We start from the raw sequence: 20,397 nt of genomic DNA, 5'->3' as shown, positions 1-20,397 counted from the left end.
CTTACAAGCTTAGTGCATGCTACAAAACGATACAATTCAAGCTTCCAAACATCCCAGGCGTCACGCCAACTCTATCCATCTTTGTTTTCAGCCATAAGTCAAAGGAATTTATCCTATCCCTTGCGCTCTACACCTTACATTTTGATATTTATCCATCTCCTCTGAGTGACAGAACAGAAGTCATTTGCTCTCCAAAAAAACACTTCAACAGATGCTAATTTAATAATGTGTGGGAGAAAAAGCCAAGAAACAAATGGGGAGAAGGGCATTAACAGCTCCCAGCTGGCAGCAGCTCAGCACTTAATGCTGACATTAAAGCTTTGTCAAAAGAAAAAGAAGCATTGCATCTCTCCATGAAGTAGATCGTTTTATTTTACATGTTTTCAGTCTTTAAAAAAGTAAGGTGCATATGGAAAGGTTCATTATCAGTGGCTGGCTTTTAGAAGATACAGATGTATCTTTGCCAGTAAATGTGGGCAGATAAATTATCTTTGATACAGTGGTGTTCAGTGTTTGAGTAATGTTATAAGCTATATGTGCCCCATCAAAATAATAAACATTGATGAGACTCTTAAGTTATGCACAATGTTATTATGCTGATATACTTTGCACAACATTGCAAAATCACTGTAACTTCAGGAAGCAAAGTTTTCTTTAACATCTCTCATCTTTCTTTTATCCTATTTGCTCTTTAATCCAGCTGAACTGTGTATATATAAATTGCATAACTCGATAAGTGTTATTTTCCTTCATAGGTAAACATTTTCTCTCTCTGTGAGGATGGTGTCTGCTATATCTACTCTCGTCTTACCGTCTGCTACTTCAAGCTGGGCCTTGGCCATGATGCTTCCGGCCACAGTGAGGGCTTGGCAGATGTAGTACCCCGCATCTGAGCGCTGTACAGGAGAGATGGTCAACTCTCCATTCACAGACACAGACACTCGGCTGTCTCCTTGTGCTTGCTGACTGGGGAAAAGAAGATCCTATTGGGAGGGACAGTGGGGAGAAATGTAAATACACTAGATGATGTACTTGTTTAGTAGCACAAAGGTTTGGTTCATATTAACACGATAGCATCACACAGTTGATGTAGATTTGTCAGCTCCACATCCATGACACAAATCTCCTGTTAAACCACACTGCAAAAGAGCTCTGTTGGATTGAGATCTTGTTACTGTGGATGCCATTTGAGTACAGTGAACTATGTTTAATGTTCCAGCATCCTGCTGGAGGCAGCTATCAGAAGATGGGTATACTGTGGTCATAAAGGGTCGACATGGTCAGCGAGCAGACTCAGGTAGGCTGTGACATTTAAACAATGTTCAATTGGTACTTAGTGCCCCGGTGTTTGTCAAGAGCATACCTCACACACCATTACACCTGCAGCCTGAGTTACTTAGCCAAGGCAGGATGGATCCTGCTTTTATGTTTTTTATGCCAAATTCTGACCATACAAGCTAGCTGTCCAGGCAGAAATTCACACTCATTAGACCAGACAATGGAATTCCAGTGTTATCCAAAATTGTACTATGTTGAGCCCGTGAAAATTGTAGCCTCAGTTTTGCATTTCTCTGATGTGGTCTTCTGCTGCTATACCCTGCTTCAAGATTCAAAATGTTGTGCATTCAGTGATGCTCTTCTGTATAATTGCAACAATTGTAACAAAACAACCTTATCTGACTAACTGTTGCCTTCCTTGTCAGCTGGGAGAGGTCTGGCTATTCTACTCTGACCTCTAACATCAACAAGGCATTTTTTTCTCAAAGAACTGCCACTCTTTGGATATTTTTGGATCATTCTCTGTAAATCCTAGAGACAGTTGTGTAAGAAAATCCCAATAGATCAGGGTGTTGTTGCTATTCCAGCCTGTCTGGCACCAAGAACCATGCCAAAGTCACTTAAATCTAATTTCTTCCCCATTCTTAAGCCTGGCTTGAACTTCAGCAGGTCATCTTGACCATGTCTACAAGGCTAAATGCATTGAGTTGTTGACATGATTAGATTAGATATCTGTGTTAAAGAGCAGCTAATCATGTTCATGTAATTAAGTGGACTGAGTGAGTGTTCTGACAATGCTCGGGTCATGTGTTTAGCTCCCCAGTGGTCGAATATGATGATACGCACTATTCCTGATAGTTATAGTTATTATTAATTATTTCAAAATGATTCTTCAGACCAAAACAACATCAACACATGCTTTCAATATACTTGAATATTCACTCCCCTGTGTACAATTCGGTTAGAAAAGTGGGTCAATGTCTCTTTCCTACAAGGTCTGAATAGCTGTTTACCACAAGAGTGCTAATTCTACTGTGATAACCTGAAGTCATGGTCATAAAACTGAGGCATCAGCGTTGTCCATTTCTGCACCCTAGGCAGACAAGCTGATGGGCAGGAAAGGACATTAGCCTGCTTTCATTATGTCTAATGACTCTAATGCAGTACATGACATTGTCTCTTGCTAAGTGAATTGGCTAGTCAGACCAGTGTAGATTGATGATAAATGACCACTTCATTATATGCGTGTGGAACAGAACCGCACTGCTTTCCATTGGCTTGTTCCATGTAGTCAGATTTTGACCATTTTTTGAAAAATTATTATGATAGCTGTGGAATCGATGCCTGTATAGGAATGCAAGCCTAAAAGAGACACGCACACCACCCTACTAAAAAATAAAAATAAGTACATATCGTTCAAATCACAGTCTTTATCCTTACCTGGCTCCCTTCTCTTTGCCAGAAGACTGTGGGTTGAGGTTTTCCTCTGGTCTCACAGGGAAAGGTTGCTGTTCGTCCTTGAGCGACTATTTGGTCACGGGGACGCACCACAAACTGAGGTGCCTCTGAGTTTAAAGGCAAAAGAAAACATAAAACAACTGCAAAGCAATTTTACAGAATTCTGATTGTGTTTTTAACAGGACTCCAGTTAAACTTTCAAAGTAAAATCCATAAACTGAATGTCCAGCTGCTAATTAAAGGGATTCATGCACTGGGTTTTACTCACTGAAAAGCTATACAGCTAAAATGAGCTAAATCCAGCTGCCAAAGTATCAGAATATTTAATAATAACTCATTAGAGTGCCCATATATCTTCATTTTTTTCTAAATAAGGCACATCTCACATATCTGTAACTCCTTTTATTTCTTTTTAAAGTGACGTGGTAAATTTAAGGACTGCGGGAATAAATCAGTGGTTGACTAAAACAACCTATATATGCATGTCTAAAATTAGTTTGATGGTTGCGTTTGTGGAATGCCACAACGGTACATGCATACTGAACAGGTGTGTGATTAAAAACAAAGAGCAGCGCATGCACAATGGGATCAGCTCTTACTTACCAACGGGGCGAGCTGATGACACAACAATGGTGTGAGTGAGATTTACACACAACACAGAGAGAAGGAAAGCAGAGGAGTAGAACAGAGGGACAGAAAAAAAAAAGAAATTAATGAAAATCAGAGATGAATGAGATGGAGTTGGGTTTCCATCCATGAAACTCAGGGACAGGGAGGGTAAAAATCAGTCACCAAAGCAGGTGATGACGTGGACCTTAAGGAAATAGTACCTTGTTGGTGTTTGTGAGATAAGAAACTGATGGCAAAAAACTGCTGAACAGTTATATCGCTAATGATTTATCAGCTTTAAGACTAACAGACTTGCAAACTTAATAGATCTGTTGGTAGATTAAAAGTCATGTAAATGAAATGGATCATTGATGAGAGCGGGCTGATTAAAGATGAGATATGTTGTGTACATTATGCTGTGTTTTCTATGCATTTGTTGTTAAGAAGTTAAGATAATTAAGAAGATAATTTTAGGTGATTCAAAATAAGCTGCACTTGGTTTCCTTTCTTCTGTCATACATACAGTCTGTTCTATCATCAAAGTGTCAGCTGACATTTAACATGTCCAAAGTTTAAAATAAGAAGGTCAGAATATGTGCTGAGGTAATGTAATCCTTTTGAATCCATAATTCAGACTTTAGACCTCCATAACTGTTTGTTTTTAGGCTTTTTTTGTGTGATGTCATTTAGCGCAGATAATCTTAATATGGTTAATTCAGACACACAGGTCTGGTTGTGGACACAGCATCCGCCTTCCATTCAAACCTTTTTGGTTATGTTTCGTTAAGAAAGTTGGCTGTGGGGCCGGGGGGCGCTGCTGCGCTGGGCCCCGATCTGGATGGGCCTGGGCCCCCTTTCCCTGACGGGTTGCGGAGTATGGGAGTGCCTACTGGGGTCAGCGGGGGAGCTGGCCCCAGGGAGGGGTCACCTGCCCCTCCCTTCCTTCCCTCCCCATCTCCAGCTGCCTCCCTTTTCCCGCTCCACCACAACCACCCACACATGCAGGGCCTTGGAGTAGGGGTGCAGAGGAGGCTACCCCCCCCTCTGTCCCCTTCTGGCTGCCTCTGCCTCAATTTTATCCCACAACTTAGACCTTCACATTACTCACACTCTCATTACACATACATATAGGATCTTGGGGGTGGGCACGATACACGGAGTCCAAATTACCATCAGGGTGTACACCTCACCCCTGGCGTCGTTGCCCACCTCTCAATTTTGAATACACGTAGACATTGAGGTCTAGCAAGAGGGACTATGCGCTTACCTGCTGCTCTCTGGCAGGTAGCTCCATGCCCTCCTGGGTTTTAAATGCACCTTAGAACACACATGCATCAACACTACAATGAGCGGGTGGAGGGAGGTTTGGAGTCTTCTCTCACCCCCGTTCTCTGCGGCCTGCTGGAGCGGGGGGGCTAGGAGGAGTTGGCCGTCCGACTGCGGTCCGGAGTGTGGGGCCTCCCTGCTGCTGCGGAGTCGGGGCGGTCTGCCTCTCCCCACCGCAGGGAAAAGGGTAACACCACCTGGGTCTGGGTGCAGTTCTCCCCTCCAGGGGCAAGGGTACCTAGACCCGGTTCGTAGAGTACGCTTGGGGAGTGTGATTGTGTGTACAGCATCTCTTTATGTCTGTCTTCATGTTGGTTGAGTGTGGAGTAAGTGCATATGAGAGCATGAGGGTGGGAATGGATGTTTGTATCTGTGTGTGCCTGTATGTCTGTGTCTATATGTCAGGTTGGGTGTCAGGCGCCACCTCTCTGGGGACATCTCAGGCCCTCCAAGGTTTGGAGGCCTATCTCCACCCACCACCACTTCCCCTGCCAGTGGCGGACTCCCTCAGGTGTCGGTGCGTTGGTGGTTCTTTGTGTCTGGGGGTGGGCGTCCGGGTACACACCGGCTCACTCCTTGGCGGCCGCTTATCGGGGCCTGGAGCCTGGGGCTCGCTCGGGCCACTTCGGAGGTGGGGTGCCCCGGCCTCTCGGCCTGGGGCTCGGTCACTCAGGCACAGCTGGCTGCCGGCGGAGCTCACGGGCGCGTCACTGCAACTCCCCCTGGCTTCTGCTCCGCGGCTGGTGAGTGAGCCCTCATCTGGGACTCTCCTCAGCTCTTACTGGGACAGTGGCGCGGCTGCCCCTCTGTTGGTCTTCCTTGGTCTCTTGTGTTCTGGGGGCCTCTGAATGTCTGGAGTTTTGATCTCCTCCATACCTGCTTCATACCCTGGAGGAAGGGGCTGTGGCTCCCCACACTCCCTAGCAGATCGTTACATGGAGAAACCTTTGGAAAGCAAGCATGCTGATCCACACAGGTATGCACACAGGTGTACACACAGGTGTTCACAGACGCGGACTACAGCTTTCTTGGCTGCTGCCTCAAAGCACATTGTGCGCTGTCTATCTTGCGTGCTGCACAATATCGTTTATTATTTAGTATCTACTGTTATCTACTGCTAGCTAGTTTATTGTGATGGTGCCGTTTTTTTTATTATGTTGCTCTTTGTTGTTTGCTTTCTCTTCTGTTTTTTTTCTCCATACAGGTGACCCAGGTGTTTTGGTTTTTTTTTTTTTTTTTTTTCTTTCTTTCTTCCCCCCCTTCTCACCGTCTCTTCTCCCCTTTGGTTTTCTTTCTCTCCCTCTCTTTCTTTCATTCTTTCTCCCTGTCCTATCCCCCAGTCATGTCTGTCCCGTTTGTAGCAACTGAAAATAAAATAAATTCATAATTATAATAAAGGTCAATCAAATGGACCAATATGGCAAGGCCATGATGATCCACTTGGTAAAATAAATCCGCTTGGCATCTTTCTTGGCCTTAAGACAACAATTCTGATGGCTAAAGATCCAAACGGGACACACACAAAAAAAAAGAAAGTTGGCTTAAAGTGAAGGAAGGAGAGCTAAACCAACTCATTTTAGGCAGCGGAGAAAATACACCAAGGACAAGTACAAGAAAAATAAGGATTATTTTGATGTTTGAGTCACGTGAAGCTACATCAGTAGAGTCCAGGAACAAATATGTGGAGTGTATGCAAATGAGTATCCCCTTTTAGCTCTGTCAACAATGTTTTTTCATGCATAAAAAAAGAAGGAAAGAGAAAAACGAAAAACGGAGATAATGTTATTGGTCTGAATTTGGCTTAATTTTTGCTTGAGCTTTTCAAAGATGAAACAGCTTCTTCCCACTGATAAGGTGTAAATATGGAGTGAGTGGCTGGATGGAGAATTAGCCCCCCAGGAGAGGTCATAAAAGTTCACTTAAAGCTGGTAAGATTGTTCATATCTGGCGCCTAGCTGGAGATCTAGAGCAATCAACTACATCAGCCCACTGTATGAAAGAAAAGCTGAGGCCAGGCCTAGCCTTTCAGCAGGGGGGCAATAATGCTCATAAAGTGGGCAATAAAGGACTGATTGTCCTGTGGCCTGCTTTGGGAGATACAAAAAAAAAAATATTAGGGATGGGTTATGAGCTTTGCCAAGTGTGAGTCCACAACCAGTTACCCACCTCTGATAGTCAGATAGGCGGAGGCCTCCGCTTTACCCACACGGTTCTCTGCGAGGCACGTGAAGGTTCCCTGATCAATCACTGATGCTTTCTTTATCCTCAAAAGGAAGTCGTCTTTTTCATATCTAATGTCATACCTGGTGACAGAGAGGAACAGTGACAGCAAGTCAAGTAACATTCCCAGCTGATTTAATAAAGCTGGAAGCATGATAACGGTTATATGCAAATTAAAAATCTCACGTTTAAAGTGTAGTGTAAAAACAACAAACAAACAATGATATCAAATTGCTGTTGTATAAACTACCGTGTGATGTTTTAGATGGAAGCTTTAAAAGGGTTGTGTCCTTTTTTTTGATACATTACAGGCAGACTTTCTAAGGCAATTTCTACAGTGCTAGAAAAAGGGAAGTAATTATATTGCGATGAATGCATGGCAAAATGAAAGGTGCTTTCAGCTGGAACCCTGACTGTTCCACTTTTTCAATATTTATAATGACGAACCACCCACTGTGGTGTGGGCTGTGCAGTATACTTACGTGTGTGTGTGTGTCTAAGTGTATGAGTGTGGAAGAGAGCAATGAAAAAAGACAGAAAGGCAGAGGGAGAGAGCGAGAGAGAGAGGAAGAGATAGACAAACAGTCTGAGAATAAGGGAGTGGCATAGTCTGACAAACAGAGTATGATGAATGAGCTGAGCAGTAAGAAATGACTAATTCATAGAGATGTTCCATGCATCAGTGTGTATCCACCAGTGCAGCATACTGTAAGTCAGCATCACTGAAGTTAGAGTGAGAGAAACATCTAAGCTACCAGAGTTTAGATAAGTGCCTCATAGGGGCTACAGACAGAATGAGTAAAGGAGCAAGGAGTCGGGCTCTCCCTCTCTCGGGTCCCTTTTGGCGTGAGCGATCCTGTGAAATTGTCTAGCCAGCCATACTGATTCAAAGATGGGAGACAAGTCGAGCAGAGAAATGGCACAAGGGGTGAGAAAAAGTCACATCAGAAATAGCTCTTCCAAAGGGTGTGGGCGGAATATCGATGGGAGTTGTGGGGTCTGTCCAGAGTCTGGTGAGGACTCCATTCACAGCACATCCCTGACCCAGATACAGACTTCCCAAGAGGCTGGTGGGTTTCGGAAAAGAATGAAAGAAGTTGAAGGAGGGAAGTGAGGCGAGGTAGGCCTGAAAGTAGGACATGTTTCTGGAGTCAGGGGGTACTGAGGTACAGGGCATAACATAGGTAAGCAGACAGACTGCCAGACATAGGGCGGCAATCAGTTGTTATAGTCTAACTCAAAATATAATCTAACACAGAGGCACTTTATAGCGTGTTAATGGCTTACACCATGTTTATTTCTTTTTAAAAATAAAGCCATTAAACAGCATTCATTTCGACATGAATAATCACATTTTTGTATAAAAAAGATGAACTACTATGTTTCAGCTAAGGAAAACATACCCTTCAATGCTTTAATTAACTAATATAGCTGATTAATTTCGAAGCAGCTCCAAAAGTAATTGAAAACATCTCCAAGAACAAAAACTATAATTATTTTTGCATTACAGCTGCAAAATTGAATCTCAGAAGCAGTTCAGAGAAACAAATAAACTAGTTAAACAGTCATAACTATAGACTGCTGTTGCAATTAGCATAATTGCAGTGTACCTAGAGCTGTACTCGCTGATAGGCTGATAATATTTATAATGAAATAGTTTAGACAGAATGCTTGCCATGGTTGTTTTTTTTTTAAATTTAATTAAATGTAATTGTCTGTTACAGTTTGTGATAAAAATCTGATTCATATCACAACTTGTAAAGTCCTTGAAAAATGCCTGAAATGACGAGCTGATGTAAGTTACATACTTCAGACAATGACAATTTATCAGTCTTCAGACTTCAAACTTCAGTTAGAGAAATGTAGTGACTGAATCACACTGTTTCTATACAGAGATCATATATTTAAAGCATATAAAGCACAAGACAAACAATGATAGGCTAATAATAACTTTTTAAAATGAATACTCCTATGTGATACACGCATATGCATATGATGTGATCTAAATGTGTGGAACAAATCGCAGGAACACTACATATTATAATGCAATCCATTGCAAAATTACCATAAACTGGATTAAAACATGACATGATTAAATAAACACCATTACAGCTGAATATCCAGTTACTAGGCTATTGTAGTTTTTTTCCTTTATACTATAGACAGTATATAGGATCCTATTGTGTTTCCATCTCTTTTAGTGCCTTTTGTGCCACAATTGAATTGTACAAAGCTGGCATTAGTAAAAAGAACAAAAGGACAGACATTCATGTGCTTTTTGGCCGAGGAGTTCAAACAGCAAAAAAATGAGATTCTCTGCAGCTAATAAATAATTTTTTGACAGACTAATTAAAGTCTCCCATGAGTAATACAGTATGTTAAAACTTCTTTTCCTGATGGGACTCATTAGCTCTCCTCAAACATTTATCTATTATCGTTTTAGCATCGGTACACATTCACACAAACACGAACGCGCACATGGCACACAGACGTGCACTAAACACATTCAGTCACAGTCCTCACCTGCCACGAGTAATATCCACATCCTCTTTTTTCCATCGCAGCACAGGCGGCGGGTCACCATGGACTTGACACCTGAACTCTACGCTCTCGTCAACTAAGACCACCTGGTTCACTGGCCGTTGCACAAACACTGGTCTTTCTGGATGTCGGCAGGAAAGATAATACAGAGGCGAAATTTACTTTTGATATACTGGTTAAATGATGTAGGTGGCAAAAAAAAAAAAAAAAAAGCTATGATCTATTATTTTCTGAACCGAGCATATGTGCGTGTCAGACTTCTTACCAAAAACTGAGAGCTGAGCTTTTTCACTATCTCTCTCCCCAACCATGTTGGCTGCCGCGCAGACATAAATCCCTGAATCACTCTTCTTGGTATTTGAGATGGTCAGCTTTCCTCCACGGACCTGAGGAAGAAAAGGCACCTGTAACTAGAATGAACCGGTTCAATACAAAGTCCTTTACCCCCGTGACAGTTCCGGGTTAATGTGAGTAGCTGAGTATGTGATTTAGTGTATAGGTCCTGAAGCAGCAAAGGAGTCCCCTCCCTAAGGGAATTAACCTACTGTGATCCTGTCGTCCTTGAGGTCAAGACGAGTTTTATCTTTCCTCCAGAAGGTGGTTGGTTCCGGATGCCCACGTGGCGGCTGACACTCAAAACTGGCAGTCTCTCCAACTGCCACAACCACGTCCTGTGGATTCTGCCTGAAGTCATCACGCAACACTTAGAAATATAAAAAAAGAGAGCAAGGGTCATTACCATTTCTTTAAGAAAATCTACTTCAGGTCACTAGTTTAAATTTTCATTCAAGTTCAGCTGTTCCATTATGTGAACCAAAAATTACCTTTAAGATTGAGCTGCCACAGGCTAACAGAACTCTATGACCTTTTTTTTGTAATTTAAGAGTTCAAAGATAATTCTGTCAAGTAGACTGTCGCAGGAGACAATCGCCCATCTGTCTCCGATAATACAGTCATCACTCTGAGGGCATACTGAATGTATGGGCTCTGCAGATAAATGCAACACCATGTATATATCTAGGTGGGGTTAGCGGTACAATGTGCAAAGGAAAGACACACCAAAACACAGAAAGAGACATGAAAGCAAAGCACAACTATTAAAGACACACAAACAGGCAAGTCTAGATAAGAAGTAAAGTAAATGATCATGCATTAAAAATTTAAACTGTAATAAGTCTGACTACTTGAGGCTGAATCACTCAGTGTAAAAGTACCTGATAAAAGCAAGTGAGCTACACTCTGGTAAGTGCACAAAAGACATTGGCATACGGACATAGACATCAGCCTATGTGACTCTATACTAGCAATGATCAGGTCAACATTGAAATACCTGATTGGGTGAGGTGAAAAACTTTGATCATCTTGCTACAATGCAATGTTATCCTTTGAGTAGAATCTACACAAAACAACCCTGATTCCATGAGGTCACCTACAGCCTACGGGATGCAAGGCTCCACAGCTAATGGGCTAGTGCTGGACACCACAGTATCCTCCTCGAACTAAACACACTCAGCAGGTTCAATCTCAGGGTACCATGAATTATCCCAGCACTTTAAAACTACTAATTTTTCTAGAAAACTTTGATAGTAAAGTACACACTGGCCTGAAATTCACTGGGTCCCTAATTCATTAAAATTCATATTCTGTGAATTTTGAATACTCCAAAAGCAGCCCAGTAAAAACATGAATAACTCTCTTCATAAGTTTAATAGCCAGAACTTACTATTTACTCACTTGCTAATGAAAGTTCATGAAAATGGATACTATGGTTCAAAATGATATTAGGCGTCGGTGTGTTATGGCTATGGTGAAATCAGGCACCTTGAGATGATTGAAAATAGTCACTCTCCAATTCATTATTGTGTTTACTTTAAAACACTACCGAGCTGCATCAAAGGCTGCACAGCGGACTCTTAAATAATTCAAACAGTTATTGAACATTTTCTTATACAAAATCGATGATTTTCAATGTTTTATGAAATTCATTACATTCATACATTCATTTCCTGTAATATTTCTTGACATAAAATATTTATTTATTTTTTCTCTTTCTGAGACCTTGGATGACAACAACGGTTGGTAATGGGCCTGAATTTTTCAGCAGACACAGGGTCAAACTTTGGTTTATTAAAAAGAAGTTGAAACACTGCATATAGGAGTTAGGAGAGGTAGTGCAAATAGTGAGTGGGGATACCAATTAGATCAGACTCTGTTGGTGGATGTCTATGAAAAAACACAGGAGCAGGAACAAGGCCAGATTTAGAACTAAGGATAAAAATTTGTTTCAAAACAACATCTTTAACAGAGATGCTCACGTTATACCTGAAGTTATACACTGACATGATATGCTATGACACCTCGATGAAGTATGGTGGTTAAAAAAATATGCCTTGTTTATTCTAATTTTCTGTCTAGGGAGCTGTAGTTCATTAGAATGCCATTCATGAGCACATTCTCCTTTCTTCCTTTCTTGTCAACATTTTAATTTACCCACGGCAGGGATATCTGCTCTTGATTTTGTGTGTTCAAAGGATCCGAAACATCAAGGATTGTCAAGCAGTCCCTGTAAAAACCATGCATTTTGAACAGATGTATGTGATAGCCGCTGCTAAGTTAAAGGTTAATGCTTCAAAAACTCCCCACTTCTGTCACAGTTGTTTTCCACATATCATTTTTAAAACTAGTTGTTTTTTTTAACTAACCACAGGATTGACTGTACTGTAAGCCATCACTGAAATAACAGTTAAAAATAGATATCATGATCTGGTTCATGCAATGAGCTGTTGCCTCTTTACATTAACAGCTTTTGACGTCTTTTATTTATTTATTTTTTTAACAAGTCTTGCTCTAGGCCTGTTTTAAATTACAAAGTGTGCTGTATGGCAACAATGATGATTTACAAAATTAAAAATAAATAAATGAATAAAGGGAAGTTTTCAAATTAAATAACTGTCTGTTGTTTAATAAAATTCTGCTGTTTCTAATTTTCAGTGAGATGAATTAATGAAAAACTAGAGCACTTTATCATATCCCACACTAGATGATAGCCTGTGTTTGCTTTTCATCCACATTACTGCCATAAGCTATTCTGCTGATATACTGTAACATGAATTCCAAGTCCCAGAGGACACCTCTAGTGAAAAAGCAAATCAGGAAGGAGCCAACAGCCCTTTGGCCTAACTGTCAATCACATCCAGTAGCTAGAGTAAACGAGCCTCAGTCGCAGACACTACTTTGGCACAGACATATGCCTAGCTGGCTGTCACGTTGTACTATACGCTTACTGACCCATTCCATGAAGGCAACACTGCACTCATCCAGTCACACAACTGCTTTCCTGTTTTTGTGTTGTCACATCAGAGATGCTTCTCTAACAGCTTGTCCCAAGAGACCGTGAAACACACAGGAATAACTGGAAAACCAGTTAGTTGAAGATGAAGTGAAAACCCAATTACAAGAAGTAAGTCAGGGGAAAAGGCAGTCTGTCTTAAACAAAGGTTGCTGGTTTAATGTAATGGTGGAGTTTATAACTGTCACACTATGCTGGCAATACCATAAAAAAGAAACATATTCTAGGCATGATGTCTGGTGTCAGATACTAATCCATTATCAGCCACTTGCAGCTATACAGTATCTAAATCTAAAGTACCAAATTCTCCCTGTCTCAGTGTGAGCTTGGTCGAGCAGCCAAGAGCCGAAATGTGGAGGTCACAAGTCCAAGAGGAGTTTTGAAATATGAAGCACATTTATTTCTTCTTCCAAAAAACACAAGAAAACATATTTCTAGCCAAACCCTCTAGCCAGACACCAATTCAAAATGCAACTAACATAATCTCTACTCTACTTTAATCCTATCTGGTGCATACCAGATAAAGAAAGAGTTTCTTGCACACACACAAAAATGCTCAATATCCACATAAAAAGCACTTCCAAAGCAATTTACAACGTCTATCTATATTGACAATTCCCCAAATGCAAGTAAATATCATTCAAATAAATATATTAATACATCTAAACAGTAACACTAAACACCCTTCTAACTAATACACACTTGATAATACTCTCCAGGAAATAATAAAAGACTCTACTGGGCCTAGGCTTCTGCTTGAACATATCGAGACTGTGGAAGAGGCAGAGGTAAATTTGTATAATGGATGGATTACATTGTAGTGCTTGTGTGCTAGTAGCTGGGCAGCAAATATCTGTGTATCAATTACTCCCATTATTAATAGCAATGTTCTGTGGTAACTGAATATAACTAGCAGTTACATTCTGATACACTGTACCTATTGTCTCTGGGCTATTTTTACTTGTGATGCCACACATGATTTAAAATAACAATTTATCTCTTGATTCACTTTGGTTTGCCATGAATGGTGCACACAATCGGTTTTATCTAAATAGTTTTGGAAGAGAGTAACTTACAATTTCTTGATGATGGGCTACTGCAAACTTGAAATTTGGTCTCATTAACAAAGGCTGCACAGTTACAAATTATACACTTTAAGGCGCAGCGTAGTAGTGCAGGGGTTTGCACTGCTGCTGCATTGTAAAGCAAGTTCTTGGTTCAATCACCTGTCGGTGTCCAGTTACTCTGGCTCCTTCACACAGTCCAAAGATATCTAAGTTAGGTTAATTGTTGATACTAAACTTTGTGACGTGAGATACTTAAAGTGTATGAGTAAAACCAGAGAAGTGCTATGTAAATGGCATTCTGTGAACATTATCAGACTATACATAAAGCAAAAATAATAAAGCCCAGCAGTCTGACTGCTGCTTTCTCTCTGATACACTGAAGTAAATCTGTTTTCTTATACAGGAGAGATAAGATTGTCACAGTACACAGACTCGTCCTGTCTATTTCAAATTATTTTGATTCACTAACTTACACGAGGCAGAAAGAAGAAAATTGTTCTTTCTGTATGTTTCCTGAATTTTCCATGCTCACTTATTCTTTGTGCAAGGAAAGAACATTTCTACACAGATATTAGTGACACCCACTGAGAGGTCTAGGCAGGTTTCTGTGAGTGCTAAACTCAAACTTATGCGAGGAATAAGGTTAAGGTGATGTTAATCTGTTGATCTTAAATGTGGAACCCCTGTGGAGGCAGCATCCATGCGTAAGCTGCCACCACTGCCTAATGTTGTCTGATTGAGTACTGCTCAATTATTCAAACAAGGCATTCAGAGGACTCACTCATTTGCCAGTTACATTTATCAAATCAGAAGGAGAGTGACTTGTAAATGGGCTTCATTTCGTGGCACAATGGGTGGTAAAAATATGTGACAAGGTAGAAGTGTCTGAATACAAATAACTATACAGAGGCTCATTCTATGATTAATAGAAAAAGGGTGGTAATGTGGCAGTTGTAAATTCTGAGATATTCCATCTCACTGTTTTGATTTCTTGAGACTCTCTACAGGCTCACTCTACAACTGAATTTCATTACAGCATTTCACCAGCACATCAAATCTGTGAAGATCCCACTTGAGTACTGGATGCATGTTGCTCAGTTTGCAAGCTGCCCAGATGACTCAGAAATAGAAAATCATCTCCATTTTGTCACAAGTACATGGATTTAAAGCAGTATTTATTAACTTACAGCAGGTGATGTTTCAAAACATGCCTTGCTCTATACAGACAGGGCATTTATTAGACGCTGTATTATCTGGTATAACTGCTGTCTCATGTACCCATTAGGCATGCATACATTTACTGCAGAGTCTATCTCCAACAATGCACATCAGCTTAATATTAGTCATAATGCATCGCTTCTGAAAAAAAAATGCAATGTTGATATTTGTATTTTAGCTACACCCATCTATAAAACTACTGAGATATTTTGCTCATTTCAGGGCTCACATAGCATGCTAATAAATTAAAAGGCGTGCCGGGATACTAAAAGGATTGCAGTGCAGCCATTCTATATTTAGCCAAAGTCCTTATAATGTCTCTGATATAGGTAAGGTTGATAATGTTCACTTGAAACCCACAAAGTAATGTTCACACAGACAGGTCTGACTAATGGGAGTAGCTGTCAATTAACCTTAGGTGGCTGAATGTTCTCTTTTAAATTCCTCGAGAAGATGCAGTAGAATTTAGTGCAGATAACTTTTTTCATGGTGCAAAAATCAGTTAAATTCAATTTTATTAATATAGTGCCAAATCACAACAGACACCTCAAAGTGCTTCATATTGTAAGGTAAATACCTACTATACCCACAATACCAGACCACTAGATGAGTTCAAATATACAATTTAGAAACAGCAGCTGCACTTAAAGCTGTTTAGAAATGCATTTAGCCTTTATTAGTCATGAATCCATAACGAATAAAAATTGATTTAGAAAAAGTTAGCCCAGAGCAGCTCAATTAGATAGCTAGATAGGTGAGGTAATGATGTAGATATGTAAATTGGGAGGTTTATTCTGCGTATTTAAAATATCGGAGAAAAATCTTTCAGGTCAATGTAAGAAAATGCAGATTACATTTTTTAAAAATCATTGTGGACCTGCTAGTCGAGTCATTTCAGAGCAGTAATTAATCATAAAAGGCATTTGTACAATATACACAGTGACAGATGGTGACTATGTATATTTAAATTACAAGCAAATTAACACAGGAAGAATTCTGTGTCTCATTTCCTAACATATAGTGTTTAGAGTGCCTTTATGAGTCAATGTTATATAAACTGCTTGAGGTATAGCAGCGCTATACCTCAGGAGCCAAAATGAAAAGAAATATGTGCACAAAGTATATGACTAGTGAGGAAAGATGAAGATAGTAACATCTGAGTTGTTGTGTGTAACAGATGGCTGGATTTCCATTTGGGACTCACAGATGCGGTGAAGAAATGAGGTGCTTCATGTAGACAAAGCTTGACACATACAGTCAACATATTATACATTCAGGTTTAAACAGCATATCAGCCTTTATTTATAGAAATTGTTATAGCAGCTCTATTTCTGTGATTACATTGTATTTGAGCATAAGGAAAATCCTGCTATTGTACAGCCTTTTGCAGTCAATGATCCAGTGTCCACGAACAAACTACAGTCGTGCCATTTCTTGTGACAGAGGTCTACTACATTTTTGTTTTCTTTTTCAAGTTTGCTTGAGGTTGTTTTTTTTTTTGAACAAGATAGCCTGTAGGGACATGTCATGTTCTCAGCAGCAGTCAAGGATGTCCCATATCTGTCACATGCATAATATCTACACTGACATACACGCACATATACACATAAACAAACAGAAAAACAGCTGGCCTGTTCCTATATCACAAACTGTGCTGATGACCATAACACATCATCACTGTTCAAGAGATAGAAACAGAAACCAAGACAGTTATGCCGACACGCACTCATGGAACAGGGACAGGGAACATGGAGTCAAGAAGGCTATTCGCATTGGGCATTTTTTTTTTTGAATAAATAAACAACTTAGCATGTCTGTGCCCTAAAAAAGTCATCAGTAATCAGTCAGGACTAAGATCAGCAGGGAGATGAGGAACATTTACACAATGTCCCCTGAGGCTAACAGCCCAGTACAAACGTGCATTACCTATTATAGTTCTGGCTTCCCAACAGGAAGACACAATATGAGTAAATTAAGCCCCCCTTCTTTATATAAACAACACGGTAGCCTGAATATAGAACTATATACACTTGAATTTCTGCCATAATTGCAAGGTATAAGAGTATCGATGACATCAAATGTAGCAGAAAACAATAGACTGCATTGGCTTGAAGCCTTATTGGTGTCTCTACACACTTTCCAAGTATAATTTGTATTCCTGACAGCTCCTTAAATATATATATGTGAAAATCTTTATTTAATTCAGCTATACTTATTAGTGCACATTACTATTAAGTCCAATTATGACCCAATTTTATTTCCATTCTTGCAACATGAAATATAGAGGGGGAAGACCAGGAGGTACATAGTAACTGAGGTCAGCAGCCTTCAAAAGTATGTTCAGACAGCCCTAGCACCGCTTTGCTTTGCTTTTTTGGCATCATTAGTGTCAACACCAATTAGTGTCAATACGAGAGCTGAAAATAGATGAACGGTGAAATCTGTGTACGCCTGTGGCAACACAAAAATTTAGCAGAGTTTTAGATGCAATTTAGTTTTTACTTTGACTTTAGCTAGCACAGGCAGAATTTAGTGAATGCTATTTTGAATTGCTGTTTGTTTAAACGCTCCTCCTTAGCTTCATTATTAACCATAAAAGGACATTTTACTTTTCCCCTCTTTTCAACCAGATATGTGACACACACTAACACAGGGCACATTTTACCCATATCTTTACTCGTAACCTTTCTTTCCATGGAACGTTTGAGTGAGAGTTTACACCTCACGCTATAAAAACAGTCATTATGAAATCTTTGGCCTTTGAGTTAGGAACCAGTCAGCCACCGTGAAGGGTTAAGAATAAATGCCCGATACCATTGTCATGTTTAATTAACCTCCGTTCTCTTGTCGTGTAAAGTAAATTGAAGTTGTGGATGGTATAGGAGGAATCACCCCTCCTCCCATTACCCACTCCCTCATCTCTCACTTGCTTTGCCTCTAGTTACTGTAACAGCATTCCCTCGGACCACATTTCCACATCTATAATTAATTACTCCTGTCTGCATGAATTTCTTCGCAAGAACACATTCCTTTATCTCTAAGAGTAACCTATGTAAATCTGCTTCTCCCTTCTCTCCAGAGTCACAGTTTCAATCTCATCTATATAAACCGCTAAATCCAGATGCACTGTTGTTTGTACAGCAGTGTTCAAATATTTTTGTGTGGACTTAGTTTGTGAATTTGCATTTATCGAGACTTAATTCCTACCCATTCTTCCCAGTGTTCTATCTTTCTAGTTGGTATCTAAAGATAAAGAAACCTGCCTTGATACTTCACTGTTAGTTATTGGAGAAAGAAGAAAAGGAGAGAAAAAAATGGAAGAAAGCAAGATATATAAAAGGTCAATCACAATATTTTTTTCTCAAAAACCATGAGCAATATTTTGAAGAAGTACAACATGAGCGGAAAAATGAGTCAGGGATCAGAATCTCACATTTGATTCGCCTTGTTTCACTAAAGCAGTGGTCACCAAGGGGAAGAAACCTTACTTGCAGACACTAGTTATATCTAACTGAATTTATGCACCCTGCTGTGTTTTATATTCATCGTTGTTATTATCATCACAGTACTGCACAGGGTAAAAAGAAAAGCTATTGCAGACTTTTAAAAGTTAAAATGGCTTGATCTTTTCTAGCAACCACTTTTTTCTCTTCACTTTTCTGTTCACTACAACCTTGTCCCAGCTTTGGGAATGGTCACTGTCTTCTGTTTATACCAGTAGAATATATGCAATTTCCAAGCTGTCTTGAGTTATGTGGGAAAAACTGAACTAAAAAAAAAAAGTCAGAGAATATCAGAAACAGAAAAATCCAACTGAGATGCCATGATCTAAGCACCTGCACAATGATGTCCACCAGAGATAGTAGTAGTAGCCTATATATAGAACTATATGATTGAATTTGAATAAATTATTGGAACAACTATGTAGGGCACAGCTCCTCAACTACAGCTGTCATTCAACACAAAAAAGAAAACTAATTAATATGATAATCTCAGTCAAACACATTAACTGATGATATATGGGAGGTTTTGTTACTTTGATTGCACGGATTTGACCTTTGATCTCTAAATGAGAAAATTAACTGAATTAATCAAATATATATGAAGGCTGGATATATAACAGTCTATCAGAATATAAACTGATAGCCTGTAAAAAATGTACCATTTCTCATTCAGGTCTCATCTCTGAATCTGAATACGTAAATTTTAATGTTTTGGCTATGGCCATTTTGAAATTTTGGAGTCAGATTTGGACGAGAGAGTAAAATGCCAAGTTATAAGCTAACGTGACTTAGCTTGGTTAGCAAACTGTAACCACAGACTGAATGGATGCAATATACGGACACAGATATCTGCTAGTTAGAACCAAAAATGTGCACTACACTTCTATATTAGAGATTCTCCCAAAACACCACAAACATGGGGCAGAAGATGAATTCTGTGTCTCAAATTAGCCAAGGGAAACTTAGCAGAAAGCTAGCAGCTAAGCTCTTTAACTTGCAATAGGTGAGTTATCAATGCTATATAGACCCTCTTCTACGGGCTTCAAGTTTTCAACAAGGCACAGGACCGTATTATCGATTCTGTGCCCTCATTAAAAATTATAATAATAATAAAAATCAAAGTAAAAAATAATAATTGAAAAATAATTTCTCATAAAAATAGATCACCATCAGCAAGCCTAAACTTATTTCTTCGCAGCTAAGAGTTTTGACTAGAATATAGATAAGCTATTTAACAAATCATCAATTTAAAAAAATCAACTGAACAGGACAAAATTCAACTTATTTTTCATTCCTTGGTACAAACACAATCACACCTACACAGCAAAATCTCCAGTGTTAACTGATTTTCTAACACTGGAAAATAACTCAAAATGTTAGAAATATTCCAGTGTTAGAAAATCAGCACTGCTTAGTGTTAGTCATTGTAAATCTTGAAAACTGACTAGGTTACTTTTAAAAATACAACACTGTCAAAAGTGTTCATTTAACACTCAACAGTGTTATATTTAACACTCAAAGGAGTGGACACATATAGACACTCTCTAGTGTTAATTTAACACTGGAGATTTTGCTGTGTAACATCTAACATTTACACTGATTTAATAGAGCTGATGAGCTAAAACTGGCTGCCCACAATGTTGATGTATTAGTCAAAACCTCATTTAGCATTTCAAAGTGAAAATCCCAAATGCACAAGGAAGGATAAGAGTCCAGTTATATCTCCTAGTAATTCTTAAGCTTCTCCCACAGCCAACTAGCCTCGATACAAATACTCCCTTGAGCAGTTTAGGAGATTATTCACCACAAACTGCAGTTAATCACATCT

The 20,397-nt window shown here is 39.6% G+C and overlaps 1 protein-coding gene across 3 annotated transcripts in view; it reads right to left on the bottom strand.

Moving 5' to 3' along the window:
• The window catches only part of LOC147321266 (roundabout homolog 2-like), an 83,418-nt gene that overhangs the window by 27,133 nt on the left and 35,888 nt on the right, over positions 1-20,397 (bottom strand). For 2 of the 3 annotated variants that reach the window (XM_086309621.1, XM_086309623.1), the window contains 7 exons: positions 9,978-10,135; positions 9,698-9,818; positions 9,415-9,553; positions 6,838-6,974; positions 3,340-3,351; positions 2,719-2,843; positions 812-983 (listed from right to left, as the gene is read on the bottom strand). In XM_086309621.1, coding sequence (XP_086165747.1) covers positions 812-983; positions 2,719-2,843; positions 3,340-3,351; positions 6,838-6,974; positions 9,415-9,553; positions 9,698-9,818; positions 9,978-10,135 — 864 coding nt within the window. The remainder of the gene's footprint in view (positions 1-811; positions 984-2,718; positions 2,844-3,339; positions 3,352-6,837; positions 6,975-9,414; positions 9,554-9,697; positions 9,819-9,977; positions 10,136-20,397) is intronic. The other variant, XM_086309622.1, reaches the window with a different exon arrangement.

The sequence above is a fragment of the Aulonocara sp. 'chitande type north' Nkhata Bay genome, linkage group LG10 (genome assembly GCF_057382095.1).
Source record: "Aulonocara sp. 'chitande type north' Nkhata Bay isolate Kocher_YH1m ecotype deep benthic linkage group LG10, A_spYH_male_GT1.1, whole genome shotgun sequence".
NCBI classification, from domain to species: domain Eukaryota; kingdom Metazoa; phylum Chordata; class Actinopteri; order Cichliformes; family Cichlidae; genus Aulonocara; species Aulonocara sp. 'chitande type north' Nkhata Bay.
Note: the sequence above shows the minus strand (reverse complement) of the source record. Positions and strands in the feature narration are given on the sequence as shown.